Source organism: Rhizopus delemar, genomic scaffold (genome assembly GCF_000149305.1).
Source record: "Rhizopus delemar RA 99-880 supercont3.3 genomic scaffold, whole genome shotgun sequence".
NCBI classification, from domain to species: Eukaryota; Fungi; Mucoromycota; class Mucoromycetes; order Mucorales; family Rhizopodaceae; genus Rhizopus; species Rhizopus delemar.
In genome coordinates this window covers 691,036-709,071 of record NW_027137829.1, presented here as the reverse complement: position 1 = coordinate 709,071, position 18,036 = coordinate 691,036, and the positions used below count along the sequence as shown (strand labels likewise).

At 35.4% G+C, this 18,036-nt stretch overlaps 7 protein-coding genes across 7 annotated transcripts; 1 reads left to right on the top strand and 6 right to left on the bottom strand.

The window, feature by feature from the left end:
- Positions 1-349: 349 nt before the first annotated feature.
- Positions 350-2,180, bottom strand: RO3G_04485 (uncharacterized protein; the record flags this gene model as incomplete). The annotated part of the gene is made up of 6 exons (XM_067659075.1): positions 350-535; positions 582-802; positions 854-1,116; positions 1,184-1,601; positions 1,737-1,943; positions 1,997-2,180. The coding sequence occupies 6 exons, from the start codon at positions 2,178-2,180 to the stop codon at positions 350-352; spliced, it is 1,479 nt and encodes a 492-aa protein (XP_067515176.1).
- A 2,099-nt stretch (positions 2,181-4,279) lies between these two features.
- RO3G_04484 (uncharacterized protein) lies at positions 4,280-7,385 on the bottom strand (the record flags this gene model as incomplete). The annotated part of the gene is made up of 10 exons (XM_067659074.1): positions 4,280-4,353; positions 4,422-4,906; positions 4,965-5,129; positions 5,202-5,263; positions 5,736-5,965; positions 6,025-6,317; positions 6,509-6,627; positions 6,692-6,958; positions 7,065-7,104; positions 7,174-7,385. 10 exons carry the CDS (start codon positions 7,383-7,385, stop codon positions 4,280-4,282), a joined length of 1,947 nt encoding a protein of 648 aa, XP_067515175.1.
- Positions 7,386-7,523: 138 nt separating this feature from the next.
- On the bottom strand, positions 7,524-8,944 carry RO3G_04483 (uncharacterized protein; the record flags this gene model as incomplete). Its single annotated transcript, XM_067659073.1, has 2 exons — positions 7,524-8,781; positions 8,841-8,944. 2 exons carry the CDS (start codon positions 8,942-8,944, stop codon positions 7,524-7,526), a joined length of 1,362 nt encoding a protein of 453 aa, XP_067515174.1.
- A 1,415-nt stretch (positions 8,945-10,359) lies between these two features.
- Positions 10,360-11,533, bottom strand: RO3G_04482 (uncharacterized protein; the record flags this gene model as incomplete). The annotated part of the gene is made up of 5 exons (XM_067659072.1): positions 10,360-10,785; positions 10,842-10,946; positions 10,992-11,059; positions 11,117-11,191; positions 11,257-11,533. The coding sequence occupies 5 exons, from the start codon at positions 11,531-11,533 to the stop codon at positions 10,360-10,362; spliced, it is 951 nt and encodes a 316-aa protein (XP_067515173.1).
- A 334-nt stretch (positions 11,534-11,867) lies between these two features.
- RO3G_04481 (uncharacterized protein) lies at positions 11,868-12,945 on the top strand (the record flags this gene model as incomplete). Its single annotated transcript, XM_067659071.1, has 7 exons — positions 11,868-11,909; positions 11,966-12,085; positions 12,145-12,271; positions 12,416-12,543; positions 12,606-12,703; positions 12,767-12,827; positions 12,880-12,945. The coding sequence occupies 7 exons, from the start codon at positions 11,868-11,870 to the stop codon at positions 12,943-12,945; spliced, it is 642 nt and encodes a 213-aa protein (XP_067515172.1).
- A 3,000-nt stretch (positions 12,946-15,945) lies between these two features.
- RO3G_04480 (uncharacterized protein) lies at positions 15,946-16,467 on the bottom strand (the record flags this gene model as incomplete). The annotated part of the gene is made up of 1 exon (XM_067659070.1): positions 15,946-16,467. The coding sequence occupies one exon, from the start codon at positions 16,465-16,467 to the stop codon at positions 15,946-15,948; it is 522 nt and encodes a 173-aa protein (XP_067515171.1).
- A 413-nt stretch (positions 16,468-16,880) lies between these two features.
- RO3G_04479 (uncharacterized protein) lies at positions 16,881-17,605 on the bottom strand (the record flags this gene model as incomplete). The annotated part of the gene is made up of 3 exons (XM_067659069.1): positions 16,881-17,081; positions 17,142-17,220; positions 17,286-17,605. 3 exons carry the CDS (start codon positions 17,603-17,605, stop codon positions 16,881-16,883), a joined length of 600 nt encoding a protein of 199 aa, XP_067515170.1.
- Positions 17,606-18,036: the final 431 nt, after the last annotated feature.

The window sequence follows — 18,036 nt, the reverse complement described above, 5'->3', positions numbered from 1 at the left end:
AAAAAGAAAAGGGATGGCTTACACTCTCCATAGCTACAGAACCTGGTTGAGACAGGTACTGTGTCAGGATCTCAAGCGATCCGAAGGTTTAAGAACGGCACGCTACATGCTGCCAGTGATCCAAGAAAGGGAGGATTGGCCGCTGCTTATTAGAACAAGCGGACGTGTGTTATAATAAACAATCGCATCAGCTTGTGTTTGTACATTGAGTTGTCTCATGATGGAACGAGTAAAGTCATTCGTGCAGGGGTTTGATAAGGACAGTTAAAGGTAGTTTGGTATCCATTTCTTTTTTTTTTTCGCACAGACACTGAGAAAAGTAAAGGCGTTTTAAACAGTACATTTATTATTAAGCAAGAACCCTGTCCATTCGTTCGACCAGGCGAATTTTAAACGGTACAGGTCCGACAGTGATACCGGTATCAATGACATTGTCTAAATCTGGATATATTTTTTCTCCAGTGGATGAAATAGCAGGTTCAATTGTACTTGTGGCCAATATTTTTGTAAGAAGGTGGAATATTTGACTTTCAGCCTATAAAACAGTATGAGTCTGTGCTGGTTTCAAAGGGAGAGCTTACCAAGTAGATACCAGGACAGATACGTCTACCCCAACCAAACGCAAAATGGTCTCGGTTTTGAATAGCACCATTACTTGAAGCATACATGGATCGTGTGTCGTTCAAGAATCGTTCAGGCATGAATTTTTCTGGTTCTGGGAAAACTTGAGGGTCGTTGTGCAATGTGTGAACGTTGACATAAATAATGTGACCCTTGGGAATAATGTAGTCTTTATAAACAACTGATAGAAAAGGGTGTGAATGCATATTGTAAGAGCTTTAAGGGACCTTACCATCTTTGAGTACTTTATGTGGAAGCCCCAGGTCTGTGGGCGCACGGAATCGAAGACATTCCTTTTCGAATGCAATAAAGTAAGGTAATTCTTCCCTGTCTGAGAAAGCTGGTTGACGCCCATGCTTCCTTATGAAAGCATCAATTTCGTCACAAAGCTTCTTTTGAACTTCAGGATGATGGCAAAGGATACCAATAGCCCATGCAGTACCCACTGAAGTTGTATCTGTACCAGCCGTAAGAGTTTCACCTACTTTGCGTGAGCTATCCAATTGATTGTACAATAAAATAAGGCTTACTTAAAAGGCAAAGGATACTCTGTTCATCTAACCCATACTCTTTTCTAATCTCGTCCATTTTCTTCACCAGACTGTCCTCCTTACTTTCACGTGCGAGCTTGATCGTATTTCGGACATACGGAAAGAATTCTTTATCTCTAAAGTCAATCATTCTCTTCTCCTTTCTAAGAATGACATCCAAAAATTTCAAGCTAGGAAAAATCACACTAAAGTCCTCAGAGGGACTCGAAAACCTCATGGCCATGGTCGAAAAATACTCCACCTTTTTAAAATCGGGTTCTTCCACACTCTTTGCTCCAGGAACACCATAAGCAATTGCCAGCATCAGATTCATGCCAGCCAAACGAGTAAAGAGATGAGGATCGACTTCTTCATTGACCTTGGCCTGGTCTCTCATGATATCGACCACTTGTTGTGCTTCACGGTCCAGAATGTGAGACAAACTCTCCACTGATTTTGGTGATAGGATATTCAAGATCGCATTTCGTGCCTCTTTCCACTTTTTACCATAATCCACAAAGATGACACCCCTAAGGAGTAGGTAAGTTTAAACTCTCGACGACGCATCTGTCACTTGCCTCTCACCAGGAGAGTGAACCTTGGTCAAGTATGTCATCTCAGGTCTACCAGCAGTAGCACTACCTTTTGATACCAAAAGCTCATGTGCAGCCTCCACGTCACCCACAAAAACCCAATTTTGAGAACCCACCTTGATTCTAAAGATAGGTCCTAGCTCTTGATGCCATTTGGTAATCGTCAATCCTGGTCTTTTGCCCAATAATGGCAAGTGGCCTAACATCCATTCAGTACATACTGTACACGTTTGATCCACATCTGTCATTTACCCAAATAAAAGTAATCTCCCTTGGGTGAAGGTATCTCTCGACCTCCGGGTGATTTGTATTCCTTGGACTTGTTCACGACACTTTTCACAAACAGTGCGGTTGCTACAGTAGCTACAGCGGCGCCTAAAAGGGTAGTGTACCTCTCAGGTCGGTCGACCTTTAGAAGTTCTCGATAGTAATCCATGGATGTATAGAAAAGAAAAAAGAGAGAGAGAAGAAAAATGATTTAAACAGAGTTCCACAGGTAATCTTCTTTTATTACAGAAACGGCTGTTTAAAATTGGTTTCTAACCCTTGGTTTTGTGTATAAAATGTATTATAAATCCCTTTATAGATTGTGGATTCTTGAAGAAGTATCCCCGCACTTAGGAAACGTGTACAACGTCTGAGTTGACTCTGTTGTACATTAATGACCTTATTTCTGACTTGAAATATATAGAAATACTGAAGCAACATAATATAAACATAATTTTACTTTATATATATATATCTTTAATTGGCTATATCAAATGTAATATGCTTGGCAAAAACTTCTTGTTTGGCAGGGTGCCTTTGAATAAACCTTGCTATGATTGTTTGAGAAGGAAAAGCAGCTTGTGCCACTCAATTTGTGAGAAATGATCAGCTCATTCAGATATTTTGAATTGAACCCAACACAGTCTGCTTTTTATTTTTTCATGTTCATATAAAGATACATTAAATCCACGAAAAAGACAGGTCGTAAACTAAAATGAGTACAGCTACTTTTATTGGATTCTTGACTAATTCTGCGCTTGTAACTTATTTGTGTACTTTAATTTGCATATTTTAAAATTTTGCATGTTGTAATATTATACTTATGAGAAGGCCTACTTGGAACCGTCTAGTCAAGTCAAAAGCAGCTTAAAGCTCTCTATCGAAATAGAGTAAGCCAGTTATAGATTGATTCATAAGCTTTGCATGCCTCTAAAAACTGAATAACTTAACGAATCAGACTCTGGTAATACTCAGGGAAAATCTTTAGTTTTTCTCCAGTATAGCTATCGTCATCAAGTCGACATTGACGATAGTAATACTGGTCTATTCTTTTAGATATATCAGTAGATGAATTCGTCCAACAGAGCAGCTGCACAAAAACATCACATCAATCTGGAGGCTGCTGTTGCATTCTGTTTTTTTTTCTTGTCATTCTACTGTCTGTAACCTTTGCAACATTGTCTTTGATCATTTTCTCAATCTCTATTCGATGCAGCTTACAAGGCTCGAGATACATGAGTTGTCTGATATTTGGTTTCTTTAGAGTTGTTCCAACTACATCCTGTTGCGGATCTTGATGATATTTCTATTTTATTGGGGTAGCATCAACAAAATCAAGGATCTGTTTCTAGCTCCATTCATATGTACTTCTTCACATTGAAACAGTATAGAAATTCATCGAACACATCCAAATTGTATTCACTGTCTGGAATATTGTTTTCACTTCTGGCCTCGAAAGTGTATAAATTCTGAATAGGTACACCGTTAATATATGAGATTTAATATTAAAAACTCAACCATGAGAATTAAAATAAAAGAAATGTTAAAAGATAGAATGGAAAAAACGATTCACAATCACAGTATAGCGTACAAAGTATATCTGAGAGAATAATAGATACGTGTTACAAAGTTTATGAGATCGTATCGTGATAACCAAATAAGGTATTCATTGACGTTCAAGGGGATAAAAAAACCTGTGTCTTATTGGTAGTATTACTGCATACTATACTCATTATAGTAGGTTCAGATCGGGATAGATTTTGTTGCTTTTGATAGATAACGAAGAATCTGCGACAGTAAAGTGCTGCTTTTTAGTCTATTGAAAAAAAGAGGATAAATAGGTTGAGATGAGAAGGGAAAATAAAGTTTGAGTTACGGCATGAACATGAGGATAAATGCATTTTGTCCAACTGAATGTGAAACGTTCCTTATTGATTTCATTCATTGGCTTGTTATTGTCCAAAAAGTGGCTTGGTAGTAAGCTCTGAAATTTAGACAGTTGCTTAGGAATAGTGTAGAATGCATACATATCTCTTGAGATAGTAGTGTTTTCGAGAATAATATGTTTCTTGCACGAAACTAGCAAGGTTAGTGGTCAGTACAACGAATGAATATGATGATAAGTATACATACTGCCTTGATAAGCCTTATGGACAATATGAATGATAGATTGGTATCTAAAACGCCTTTTCTGGGAATTAGCATAGAAAGGAAGGCATGAGCCATCAGAGAATGTAGAAAAACGCTCATTTAAGACAATAAAATTGTCTATTTCTTGAGAGTTGGAGTAGCGACATAGTATAGCACAGACCCGTAACATTTCCACATGGATTGTATCACAACTAATAAAAAAAAGTTCTCCTATGAAGAGCGATATTTAGAACATGATTAAATTTATCAAAGTGACTACCAATAACAGCAGCCATTCCATCCTTATCCAATGGGTGTTCTATTTTGCCCAATTGCTTAATTAAGTTGTCATTTTTGCTTTCTCGAGCTAATTCGATCAATTGATGAATTAAGGGCAACAATGTTGTGTACATGAACATCTGGAAATCATGTCTACTGGTGTCATTCAAGAATCTGCGAGTTTTAAAGGATCCTCCTAGTTCATAGTATGTATCTAGCGCAGACTCAATCTTTTGATAGAGGGCGGATTTGAAAAAGACAGTATTAAGATGGCCATAGGTGATAGAAAGCATCACGTTAACGACAGCCAAGCGTACAAAAGAGCTTGAATTGACACTACGACCAAAGTTAGCAAGATTAATAATTTTATGAATACAGTTCTTAATCTCTTGTTTTAATATCTTGTCAAAGCCATCTAAAAAAGAAGACAAAGCTATAGTATGATTAATAGGCGGCATTTCCCATTTTATTTTGGAACCATTGTCACTGTAAAGGAAGTAAATGTTATTTAAATAGAAACCTGTTTTCTTTAATGAATTTTTACTTGAAGTATATACTACTAATTATATTTGTCCAAGCGATGTAGGCGCGACTGAATGCATGAGTGAGATCAGTATTGCCAACATATATCCAGGCATGCCTGTTAGGTTTAAATTTGATGCTTGGTATTAGCTCTTTCTGCCATGCAATGAGCCTTTGGTTAGATGGGCTACCAAAAAGGTTTAAGCTATCTAAGGGTCAAGCATTAAAAAAGATATACATTGCTTGTATGTACGCTTACCTGAATTGAATCTCGCAGTTAGGGTTTGTCCATAGGATCGATTTTCCCTTGATATTGGATTTCTAAAATAAAGTTCATCTATGACTGATGCTATGCTTGTATTTAAGATAGCAAAATATCTGTCTGTAAACGACATTTATAAAAAAAAAAAGAAAAAAAGAAATATACAAAAACCAGTAAAAATACTGTATTTGAATTGTTAAATGTGCCCATTCTCTCTTATTTATGCTTTCAAAGGACGTTGTTAGTTTGTACTCATTGTTTCAATCATAAATGACAAATTTGTTTTATTTTTTCATAAGATTTCAAAAGTGAGGGGGTATACTTTATACATTTTTTCCTTTTTACATATATTTGTACACGTAAACTTCATTTTCGCATAAAGCAACTATGAGTTCATCATCATCAATGGTACAATGTTTTATATCATACACTGTTCCGTTTAGTTTGATGCTTTGTATTTCTGAATTTTTATTCCTGCATTTAAGCTACTGGAAGGTTATGATATGGTTTGACATGTTAAATGGACCTTACCGTATCTGCTTCAGCAAAACAAATAAACAATTCATCATTTCTTTCAAAAAAGCTGTTTCTTGTTAGTGATGTTTGCTTGAAATTGTTTGTATATGACCAGTCAATATTTGTATCGAAACAATAGGTACTTGTATCAGAGCTGTGACTAATGACATATTCTGTCGTATCTTTGTTTCTTAAACTTGTCAATAGTTTTCCATTTTGATAATATGAATGAAATGGCTTAAATTCTACAAAAATAGTTTAATAACTTCTAAAATTAGTTTTTTTTTATTATGACCATTATTACCTGGAGTGGTTTCTATAGGGATGTATGACGGTGTATCGCCATCTTTTTTAAAGTTCCATACGTACGATTGCACTAAATTAGAACATAAGACAGCCGAATGCGAATCGTTTACTTGACCAACATTCAATGAATGAATAGGAGCTTGTGATGAAGAATCCTTTAGTTTATGCAAATGCGATCTTGTGTTACGTATATCATAGACCATCAATGTGTTATTTCCTAGACCACAATAAAGTAAATTCGTATTATGATCGTCAAAAGCGCAAGACCAACCAGGAAATTCAAGGGTATAACTAGATACAAGTTAGATTTCCTTGTGTTCTCTTTTCTTTTTGCATTTTTTTTTTTCAATTACGTTTGAACAGTAACATTATTAGTTAGTGATGTCAATTTTAACGTTTTATCAAGGCTAGTTGTTAACGCTATATATCGTTCTGAGCAAGTTTTGATGTCTTTTATCTGCTTGAAATGCAATCCAATATACTCTGATATACTCGTGTCAAACAAATTGATTTTTCTTATTCCATGTGAGTTGTTTTGTGGTTGTTCTGCTGATACAACAATAGTTTCGAATAAAGGTAAAACTGTCATTGTACGGTATTTCTACAATCACAAAAACTTTATATACTCTGTTACAAATAGTCTTTTTTTTTTTTTTTTGGCTTACTTCTGTTCCTGAAACATAACTTCGGCAAAGTTGAAACTCTTTTGATTGCGTAGTATGAATATTGTCAGACAATCCACGGTTTGCTACTGAAATTTCTGCTTTTAGCTGTAAAATCTCGTCTGCTTTCACTGCTGCAAGTTCATTTCTACACTCTTGAAGTTGCTTTTGAACAAGCAGTGTTTCATTCAAATATGTTTCTAGTATATTTTTTGATTCTTCAAGAGCATTCTTTAATCGCTTCATTTCACTTTCGTCCTCTGCTAATACCTTCGTCGGCCAAATAATTCTCATGTCTTTTTTATTTGCAATCTGTCTGTTTGCACAATAGAACAAATATTAGTAATTAGTGTATAAGTAATTTGGCTTATCTTACCCGCATAGTGGACAGGAATTGAAGGCTTTGACGTAAGTGTCTATGCAACTACATAAAATTAATGTGCCATTTTAACATTTTGCTGGTTGCTTAGAGTAACAGCTTTTACCTTTTTCCAAATACATCCCCACACTTTAAGTGAACGATACGATGGGCGCCCTGTGTTGTCCAAGGAAGCTCACATAAGCTACAGTTTAAGCGTTCTGGTGTATTTTCTTCCTCATCTTCCTCTTCTTCAATAGATCTTTTCTTTGAAGCATCTGGTATTGCTGGTATAATGGGTGCCTGAAAATCAGGATCCTCAAGATCGATGATTTCCATAAATTTTATTTCAATGAGGTAAAAACAGAAAAAAAGTTTAAATTCAAGCCAATAATTTTTTGAATGGACATATAAAATGCTTTTATTTCTTTCCTTTTTCTAAAAGAATTGAATTCGAATATTATGAATAGATATTAATTAGTGATAGGGGAATTTGGTTCGAGGATGGAAACTCATAGAGCATTCATCCTTGGGATAAGTAGTAGCAAATAACCAGATTGTATCAGATTCTGATGTAGGATAGTGCTTAAACTCAAGCCTTCTTGTAGCCTGGGCAACAGTAGACATGACATGAAGAATAGCATATTCTTTACCAATACAATGGTGAGGCCCATTACCAAATACCATAAAGTTCTTTGGGTGTCTCTCAGCTACGCCCTCAGGACCCCATCTATCAGGATCAAATGCATCAGGATTTGGATAAGCAACAGGGTCATGTAATGCTGGATAAGTAGTGGGAATCAACATGGAGTTGGCAGGAACAGTGTAGCCGTCTGAAATAGGGAAATCTCTGTGTGTTTGATAGGGTACCATGAGAACAGGTGGTCTAAGTCGAAGTGATTCCTTGACAACTTGACGCAAATAAACTGATTTTTCCATTAATTCCAACGTCAATGGCTGGTTAGGATCGTCTGCACGAAGCTTATCTTGTTCATCATATACCTTCTTCAAAGTTTCTGGATGATCGGCCAAAAGTTGAAAGGTCCATGTGAGTGCAGAAGACGTGGCGTCCTGAGAGGCAAATAAAAAGGTCAAGATTGTCAAGGCAATCTCATGATTGGTAAAGACATGAGGAGCGGGCTTGCCAGCCTCCAAGCACTCTCTTTCGTTTTCTTTCATCGTGACCAACCAATTGTCCAAAAGGCAGGTAGTTTGACTGCCTTGGCTCATACGGATTCGAGCGTCTTTGATGGATTCAACGAATGCATCGTAGATATATTGGCGAGATTTCATAGCTTTGTATATCTTAGTGCCAGGAAGAGGATATGGAAAATTGACTAGTTCAAGTGCAGCAGTGATATTGAAATATTCTTCTGAACATTTTTTTGCCACCGACTCTGGCATAAAATCGCCCAAAAAGACGCGAAGTGAGGATTGCATATTTAACTCTCTAAAATCCCACTGATAGCGTCTGGTTTTGCCTTCATGCGATAACCACTCGTCAAAGAATTTTTGATAACATTTATCCATAATTGTCAGATAACCACCCAATGAACTTCTCTGAAAGAGTGAATGCAACCCTTTACGATAATTAAGGTGCTCTTTACCATCCATAAATACCCAGTTGTCATCTGTTAAAATATATCTCATGGAGTCAACCACAGCAGGTTGGACAAAGCCCGGTGAGTTTAATATTTTACGACTAAGCTCGCAGTTTGAAGCGATAACAATGAACCTGCACATGGCATATACAAGAATTAGTGGTTCGATTTTTTTTTTTGCAAGAGGTTTTACCGGTTAAATACAGAGACACAAGATAAATTACCACTTTTCCATTTCGAATTGTACTTATCAAATGTTGGCTCCATGGAATCCATTAAAGAGCCAATGAGCGGCATTTTGAACGAAGGGCCTGGTAAATGTCTTTTTTTTCTGTGATAATCAACCTGTTCCCAAACCAAGAAGCCTGCTACTGCTGCAGAAGCCAACCCAATGGGTGTAAAGTAAGCTTTGTCTGCTGCAAGCCCTTCCGCTATGACCTCTTTTATTTGCTCGACAGTTTTTTCAAACAATTTTCGAGCTTTTTCAATAAAAACACTATAGATCGTTAAATTTAAGATTTTATACTTTCCATGGAGTGTATACACTTCTCAATTACCTATCCATTTTTATAGAACAAATAAAAAAGGGTGAAAAGATACAAGGTACGTCCAGATCCCACATTTTATATGGCAGTAATTAGTTCGCCTTTTTAAATTAGTGTACCTAGGATTGTGGCATAAGAAAACTACTTTATTGTAAACTCTGCGCAAGGATGCCTCAGATATACATTGTTGTACTTGATAGAAAGCTTTGCAGCTTAATTAAAGCAACTATATTATATTTTAATGACCTAACAACAAATTGGACAGTTGCATAGCAACTGTCAAATTTCTCAAAATTAAACTTTTTATCATTGAACTACAATTACTAACGGACGTGTCAACAGAATTTTCCCATTCTCTTTATCCTGTCTATCAAGACAGGTGATTGGCTCGATAAAACAAATAACAGTAAAATAAAATCCATTTTGGTCATCTTATGTATCGTACCACTTTTTTTTCCTTACTTCCGTCTTCTCCGCGCTACCAACATTGAAGTTCATTTTTGTATCCAATTTAGCTTTGGGTGAGACACGATTTCAAAAATGATCGGTTCTAATCGATCAGGATCGACAGCAAATGCAACAACTTCTTGAAAAATCACTCGAACTGTGACAGTTTCATCAAAGATATGTCTGTCTTGTATGTCAATGCTGTCCTATGCATATTTGCTTGTAAATGAATAATAGTGACTTGTTAACAATTGTTCATTCTTTTGTTCAAATCGAGTCCAACGAGTTTCTTTTACTGATAATTTATAAAGGATGGATGGTGACACTGACACCCTTTGAAAACACCAGATAAGTTCTTTTTCATTGTTTTATCATTGAACCAAGATCGCCTTGGCCGAATTTGCTTGAACTCTGTGTATTTTTTTGATGTTTGTCCACAACACAATGTTTTTGTAAAACAACATGCTACTGTTTGTTTTTTCTCTTTACTATCTTTTCTCTTTCTCAAATTGTCCATATATGTTATAGTTTGCTCACGCTCTGCTGATACACTACTGTTTGCATTATTTTCTAGACTAGAATAACTGATGATATTATGCATAATGAAAAAGGTAAAAGAAGAAAGGAAAAACCCTGCTTTTTCATAACAGATTGGGCATTTTGTTTACAGTATAACCTTCAAAATGGTCAGCAGAAAAAAGAAATTATATTTACAAAAATTTATTCATCAAGCAAGTCATCTAACCAAGCCTCGTCATCCTTACTATCTTCATGAGCCACAATCACTGGCTTCTTTTTTATTGATCCAGGCTTAGGCAGCACTGCTCTCTTTAGTGGCCCCTCGTTCTTTTGGTGATCTATCGCTAATAGTTCATCTAAATCATCCGTCACTTGGTTTTCTTTTGGTTTCTTTTCAATTGTATTTGATGCTGAATGTACTGATTTGTTGCTGCTTGCCGCATTCATCACTGGGTGATTTGAACCATCATTTCTTAAATAGATACCATCTACTTCGGGAGCAACATTACGCATTGGTTGCTGTTGTTGCTGTTTGTTGAATATTACATATCCTTTAGCGTTTTTATTAAATGCTGGAACAATAGGTTTATCAGGAACGACTGGATGGTAATTCAGCATATCATCAACCTATTTCTTTCTTATTCAACCATTTATTTTATACGTTATTATTCTCCTTTATTTACCAGATCGCTATCAGCTTCAGTTAGACCCAATAGTTGCTGTGTATCAATACTTTCAAGCACAGGTAAAAATGACTGAAAATCTACCTGAAGCATATTCTTGTGTAGCTATTTGTTGTTAATAACAAATCCCGAGAGAAGTTATTTCCTTACAGTTTGCTTTTGTTCTCCACTAAACAGTTGCTCGTCTTTGAACTTGAAAAGAGTTGAACCACCCTCGTCTGTATATATAGTGTTAAGACAAACAAGTATTAAACAATTTTAAAGAAATTTCTTACCAATGTCTTCCAACATGGTTACTAGATCAGTTGTTTCACGATCAATTCCTAATTCTGCATCTCTTTCAATACGATCTACAATTAATCACTTTTTAATATAACATCGATTTCCTTTTTTCTAATTCACACAGTTCTTCTACCTTGCTCCGTTTCTTCTTCATATCGGTCATAATTAGCTGTAATTCCTCTCTTTGAATATTTAGCTTGAAGCGCTTTTCTTTCTTCCTTTTCTTCTTCAGTTTCTTGCACAAAATCACCGTTTCGTCTACGAATTGCAGCGATGCCAGTGCCTCTATCATTTGCCTTTGCTGCTTTTCTACGTGCTTGAGCTATCTCTGCGGCTGAAGAGTCACCTTGATTCTTTTTACGCGCTTGATATTTGCGAGAATCTTTTGCTTTATGTTCATCAGGTCTCATTGTAAGAAAAAGTGGTGAATGCAAACTGAGTCCAAATCTATTTTTTTTATGGACCGGCAGTCTTCCAGGGACTCTTTTATTCCAAAATGACTCTTTTGACAGGTGTTCGTTTGTCCCCTGTTTTTCGTCTTGTGCGCTCTTATTCCTCTACATACAGACCTGTCGCTTCTGGGAAGCCATTTACTGAGGCTTATCGTGTTCATATTGGTAACAATAAACACTGATTATAGTACTGTATATACTAATGCACCTTAAAGAAAAGGACGGCAAGATAGTATCGCCTTTTCATGACATTCCACTTTATGCTGATCCTTCAGAAAAGAGTATTGTAAACATGGTTGTCGAGATTCCTCGCTGGTCGAATGCAAAAATTGAAGTAATTCTAATTCATGACACATCCTTTTCCTTACTGAAATATCAATACATAACCAGGTTTCCATTGGAGAAAAATTCAATCCTTTAAAACAAGACTGCAAAAAAGGAAAACCAAGGTTTGTTCGAAACTGCTTCCCTCATAAAGGCTATATTTGGAACTATGGTGCTTTACCTCAAGTACGTATATATTCCTATTTCCATGAGCGTCTAGAAAAAGAAACTCACATACGATAAAGACCTGGGAAGATCCCACCGACTTGCATAGTGAAACTGGAGCAAGGGGTGATAATGATCCTATTGATGCTATTGAAATTGGTGAAGGTGTAGCAAAACAAGGAGAAATAAAGCAGGTCAAGGTGTTGGGTATTATGGCAATGATAGATGAAGGAGAGACAGACTGGAAGGTTGTAGTCATCGATACAAAAGATCCAATGGCTGTCAAACTAAATGGTATACTTTTTCTTCGCCTTGACTTAAATCGTTTTTGCTTATCCACAATATATATAGACATTGATGATGTAAAGAAGCATTACCCTGGCTTATTAGATGCTACCAGACATTGGTTTGAAATTTACAAGATTCCAGATGGAAAAGATAAAAATGTGTTTGCTTTCAATGGAGAATGTAAAGATAAGGTAAAAAGCAGAAAGTAATTTCCCGTTTGACATAATTTTTTTTATTTATAATCTCACATTAGACATATGCAAACTCTATTATCTCTGAAACACATAAAGCATGGCAAAAATTGATTCATGCAAAGATCCCACACAAGACAGAAACATATAATATAAGCGTGTAAGTAAAGAAAGAAAAGAAAAACGAAACTAAAGAAATAGGCATTTTTAATAAATATGATAGAGAAAATGTCTCGGTAGAAGGATCTCCATTTAAAGTAGAAAGTGAGCTACTTCAGGTTAAGGTATATAAATGTATTTTACTTAAGAAAGAAATTGTAAACAGCTTTCATATAGGAAACTCATGAGCATGTCAAGGAAGAAGAAAGCGAAGGATACAGTGGAAAATGGTATTTTGTATAGAGGGATAATACTTTATTTTTCAAATTTGGAGGAAATAATAAAATAATTTGGGAAATATTTATAAAGTAATTTGAAATGGAAGTAAAAGAGAGGCACCAAAAGATAAAAATATATAGAACGAATGCTAGTAAAAGATTATCATAAAAAACATTATACAGCTTACCCACTGGGTAAGGGATAAGAGCCTGTTATAGAGTTCTCACGCGATCCTCAGAAGAAGCGGAATTCATGTATTTTACCAAATGCTATTTGCATCCGTTTATTTATTCATGTAGAGAAAGCAAACGCTATTGCAAGCTGTGCCTAACCTCTTTTTGAAGCCTTTAAATAGATCACTAGATGGCACGTATTTGAAAGCAGATTTTTAGAATGATTAAAAATCTCTATCAGAATCTTCACAAATAGGGGCTTTTTGTTGAGTCGCTTGAGGGCCAGAAACGACTGGAGCTTGGAAAAAAGCACCAACTGCCATACATGTATGGCTTTAGCCTTGTTATATTGACTGATAACAATGTTCATATAACAGGTTTTGTTTAACTCTTGCTTTTTGGAAGATGAACCCTCCTGAGATGGAGGGTCCAAAGTAAGCTTCTTTTTCGCTTCATCTGCGTTTATTACTGAAAGTTGTCTTGCTCTTTAATAAGAAAAGTAAATAAGATGATACTTGCTGCTAATAAAGTTTGATAAGGAAGAAAAAGAAAAAGAGAGAGAGAGAAACAAAAAAAAAGCATTTGGCTATGTTGTCTGTTTTAATCTATCACACGAATTTATCAAAATAGTGTCAAAGATCAATTCTCTATTAAAAAATATGGTGTTAAAAGACGACCTTTTGACAGCAGCGAAATTTCGATTCCTCTAATTGTAGAAGCTTCTTCGCCAATTATTCTAACAAAACGTCAGGGATGGATAAGACATTCAATTTCATTCTTTGACCGTGGCTTTTTTTTTTTTTTTTTTTTTTGGAAAAGTCTTTGATGCTTCCAAAATAATTATCATGTTTTCTCAATTGGCTAGTATAATTTTTCTCATTTTAGAAGCTCTAAAAGGATAGTAATATTAAAAAAGGTTGCTCTTCGCGGTTAGATTTTTGCTATTGTTCCTTAAAAAACTTTTGTAGTAATAACTGTCTCACAGACAAGGACTTTTGCCACTTTTGTTACTTAAAAAAAAAGAAAGAAGAAGATTGAAGTTAGGGAGCAAAATAGATGATGAAATAGAAGAGATATATTTAATCTATGTGTATACAGACCAAGACGAATAAAGTTTTTGCCTATTCGTATGTTGAATCTATAATTCAACCGTGCGCTCTTATGACTTTGGTACCGAAATACATAGACTTCTTATTTTTGTTCTTCTCCTATGCTTTTGATATTTATAGATTTAATACTTTTTCCCTGCTTGTGAATGGTACTAAATATCTCCCTGTTTAAATTCAGGAGAAGGGGGTTTTTTATGTTCATTTCACAGAAATTGCCGTAGTTCTGTATAGGAAGGAGAGAGAATTAAATAAATCGTATCTGTAGCATATTATGTGCAGTCTATTGGTTTAACCATGGTTGCTTGTGATGGTATATATCATAAGTATAATTGACTAAGAAGAAGTCGAAAAGGACGGTATATTTAGCTATATGCGTTTGTCAATAAATTTCCTTTTTGCTTGTCTTCATAAAGTTAAAGAAAACACTTGTGCTTGATAGTTTGTTTTACATCTTGATTTTGCTAACCACTTTAATATTTTCCGTTTACACGGTACCTATCTAGGTACCTTCCTCTCTTTCATTATATGCATATGAAACTGACATGTATAGCTACAAAAAGGACCTAGTATAAGGAGGGGGTATTGGCTTTAACCGTATAGATTACAAATAAGTAAAGGTGGAAAAGATAAACTAAGGAGCTCTCTTTTTTAATATTAGGAGATGAAATTATGTCTGGTGATGATATGTGTATTACAATTGTTTTCTTGTTTGTGCTTGTACGGATTTGCACGAGTCTTCAAATACAGTAAAAAATTGATCTGTGGTATTTCTTTAATGTCTACCATATAAAGAAGTATAACCCTTTTAATAGTTAGTATGCATTGCATCAATGCAGGTACGATGCCCGCGTGAAGCAGAAAAAAGAGACAATAAAAAAAAAAAAAAAAAAAAAAAAAAAAAAAGAGCTTATCCAAGGATTATGACACATTTAACTCCTTTAAAAAAGAGGTGTACAAGTAGGCTGGAATTGTTTAAACTTAGGTATATACTTGGACATGAACTTGAAGAAAAAGCTTTGCAAGAAGAAAGTTGTTTTTATAAAATGCAAATATGAATGGATGGATGCTTTGTTTTTGCATACTACAAAACAATAACTTTATTTTATACTGCTACTAGTACAAGAAATGAGGAACAATAAAAGTGAAACAGGGAGTCTATCAATTCAAATCTTGGCTAGAGTTCTAGAATAGCCACAGAAATTAAAAAAAGCTGCAGTCTATATATTAAAAAAGGGCATCTATCTAAATCATTAAGATAAGTAATGTAGGTGTTATGTTTTTTTTTCTTTAATATATTACACTCCTAAATGCAAGAATACACCCTTTGTTAGATGTATTCAAATTTTAAGGGTGCTCTGATATGAAATTGTACATTTATTTTATTGTTTCTCAATTGCTATTTTTTATGCTATAACTAAACATAACCCAATGAAAGCACACAAAATTTTCGTATTTGAAAATATCTTATAAAAACATTATGCAAATAATAATAATAAAAAACTCTGTTAAATTTTTTAATATATGTTTTATTGACGAAAACAAACAACAAAATGTTTACGTAAACGAGAACAATGAAAAAGAAAAAAAGAAACAGCATACACAAAGAAAAAGGAGGCATATTGCATTAAAGAAGGCATAAAATAGTAAATAAACATAAAGCGATCCAAAATATACATTAGTAAAGGGAAATCTGAGGCATGAGGAACTATAGAAAAGATATATATGGTGTGTTGCGGTATTCATTAAAGCTCTCGGTGGCGAAAGTAATCCATAGGAGGATTGTAATGATTATTTGAAGTAGAAGGTAATCTTAAAGGAGGTAATGAAACCTTTTGCTGTGAGCATTGAAAAGATGCTTCCGAGATAGGTGAAGTTGGAGGGGAAATGGGAGGAAGGTAGAAAGGTGGTTGCTCTTGCGGTGCTTGATGTCCTCGTGTACGAAGTGCCTGACGCTTGTTTTGAAACCAGATCTGGACTGTACGTGGACTCATTCCAAGCTGTTTGCCAAGTGCTCTGCGAACTTCAGTGGAGGGAAAATACGTCTGGCTGAAAACGCGATTAAGAACAAGCAGTTGATCGGGCGATGCTCGCTTTCTTTTGATCTTTACATCATTATGCTGAGTTTCTTCAAGAAATGTTGGACTGAGTGGAGGTGATGATAATAGGTTGACGATGTCAAGCTTTGATGAAGAAAGAGTTTTGTTGGAGTTTGAAGTCAAAGGAAGTTCAGAAATAGAAGGTAAGCTGCAAGTAGAATAGGTCATTTGGATGAATGAATTGGATGATGTTTTGATAGAAAAAGGAATTGAAATTGAAAAGATGGTGACCTTTATATAATTGTATCCCTCTCTCTTTTACTTTCTCTCTTTCTCTCTTTCTCTCCTCAATATTATTTCATTGAGATTAAAAAAATCCAAAGTAAAAATATAAAACCGCAATTTCTCAGGTGTTGTCTTTCTGCTGAAGTACAAAACCTATTTTAGCATTAAGCAATTGACATTTACAGTATAAGAGCGATTTAGAGCTTTACATAACTCCTTCTTTTGCCTCCGTGAAAAAAAAAAAATTCATATATTGAAGTTATAATTAGGAGAAGGAGGATATAACAAAAGAAAAGAAAAAGGAGCCCAATAGTTAATAAAATATAGGGGACGATGGGGATAAATATATAAAGCATTTACATATCCTCTGTTGACCAAGCATGAGCTTCTGCTGCTCGGGATTTTGCTTGATTCTGGTGTAATAACAATTTATCTTCAAATCCTGTGGATCTATCCACTCCATCCCAACGATGTCCTGGAGGTATCATAAAACGATTTGGTTTCCATGCTCCCTTATAAGTTGGTTTGATCAATCTTTTTCCTTTTGTGGTTTTTTTCTATAACAGTCAATTAAATACAACAATTTCTCCTCTTTTAAGTCATTCTCCTTAACTTACTGTCAAGAACCCCGCAGCTGGATCATTCCATCTTTCCTTTTCTTTAAGTTCTTGATTAAGTTCTACATCGTCAACATATCTATTAAAAAGAAAATCTCAATCTTTTCATTTCTCCTCCTTCTTTCATTATTTCATTTATTTTACCTAGCCATAGGCTTATCTCTTTCCTCAATGAGCCTCTTCTTTTCTTCTTCGGCTGCTTTTCTTTGCACGAGGCCCTTTCCCCATTCCATTCTTCTTGCCTCTTTTTCTATTTGTTCTTTTCTTCGTCTCGCCTCTTCTGCTTTCTTTATCTTTGGGTCTACTTTGCGTCCTGAAACATCTCTGTATACGGTTTCTGCAGCCTCTCCTTGACTTTCTTTTTGTAATTGTTCCAATGCTCGTCTCTCAGCCTGCCTTGCCTTTTCTGCCTCTGCTTTAATCTCATCTTTTGTTAAAACACCAGCCCTTTGACCGTTGGACATACGAGGTACATTGTCATTAACTACCACAGGCGCATCTTCTCCCTTTTCTTCTTCTTCTGCTAATCCTTCTCGTATTGTCTGCCAGTTGTTTGCTGTTCCCCGAAACACGCCTCCTTCTTTTGCTAAGGCCTCACGTTCAAGTCTATCATGCTCTTCTTTCAATCTCTTAGCTTCTGATTTCTCTTCTGCATCTCTCTTCCAGCCAAATTCTTCTTCATCAATAATACCAATGTTTCCAATCTTTGCTGTTGTTGATGCACTTGATACCTTTTTTCTCTTCTTCTTTTTTGAACCATCATCGCTTAAGTACTTTGCAGCAATATAAGCTTTTGTTGCGGCATCTCCAGGACCTCTTGCAAGATATTTCTGTCTTAAAATTTCATCCTGGTCAAGTTGTCGTATTTCTTTGCTTCCCATGCTTTAATTTGAAC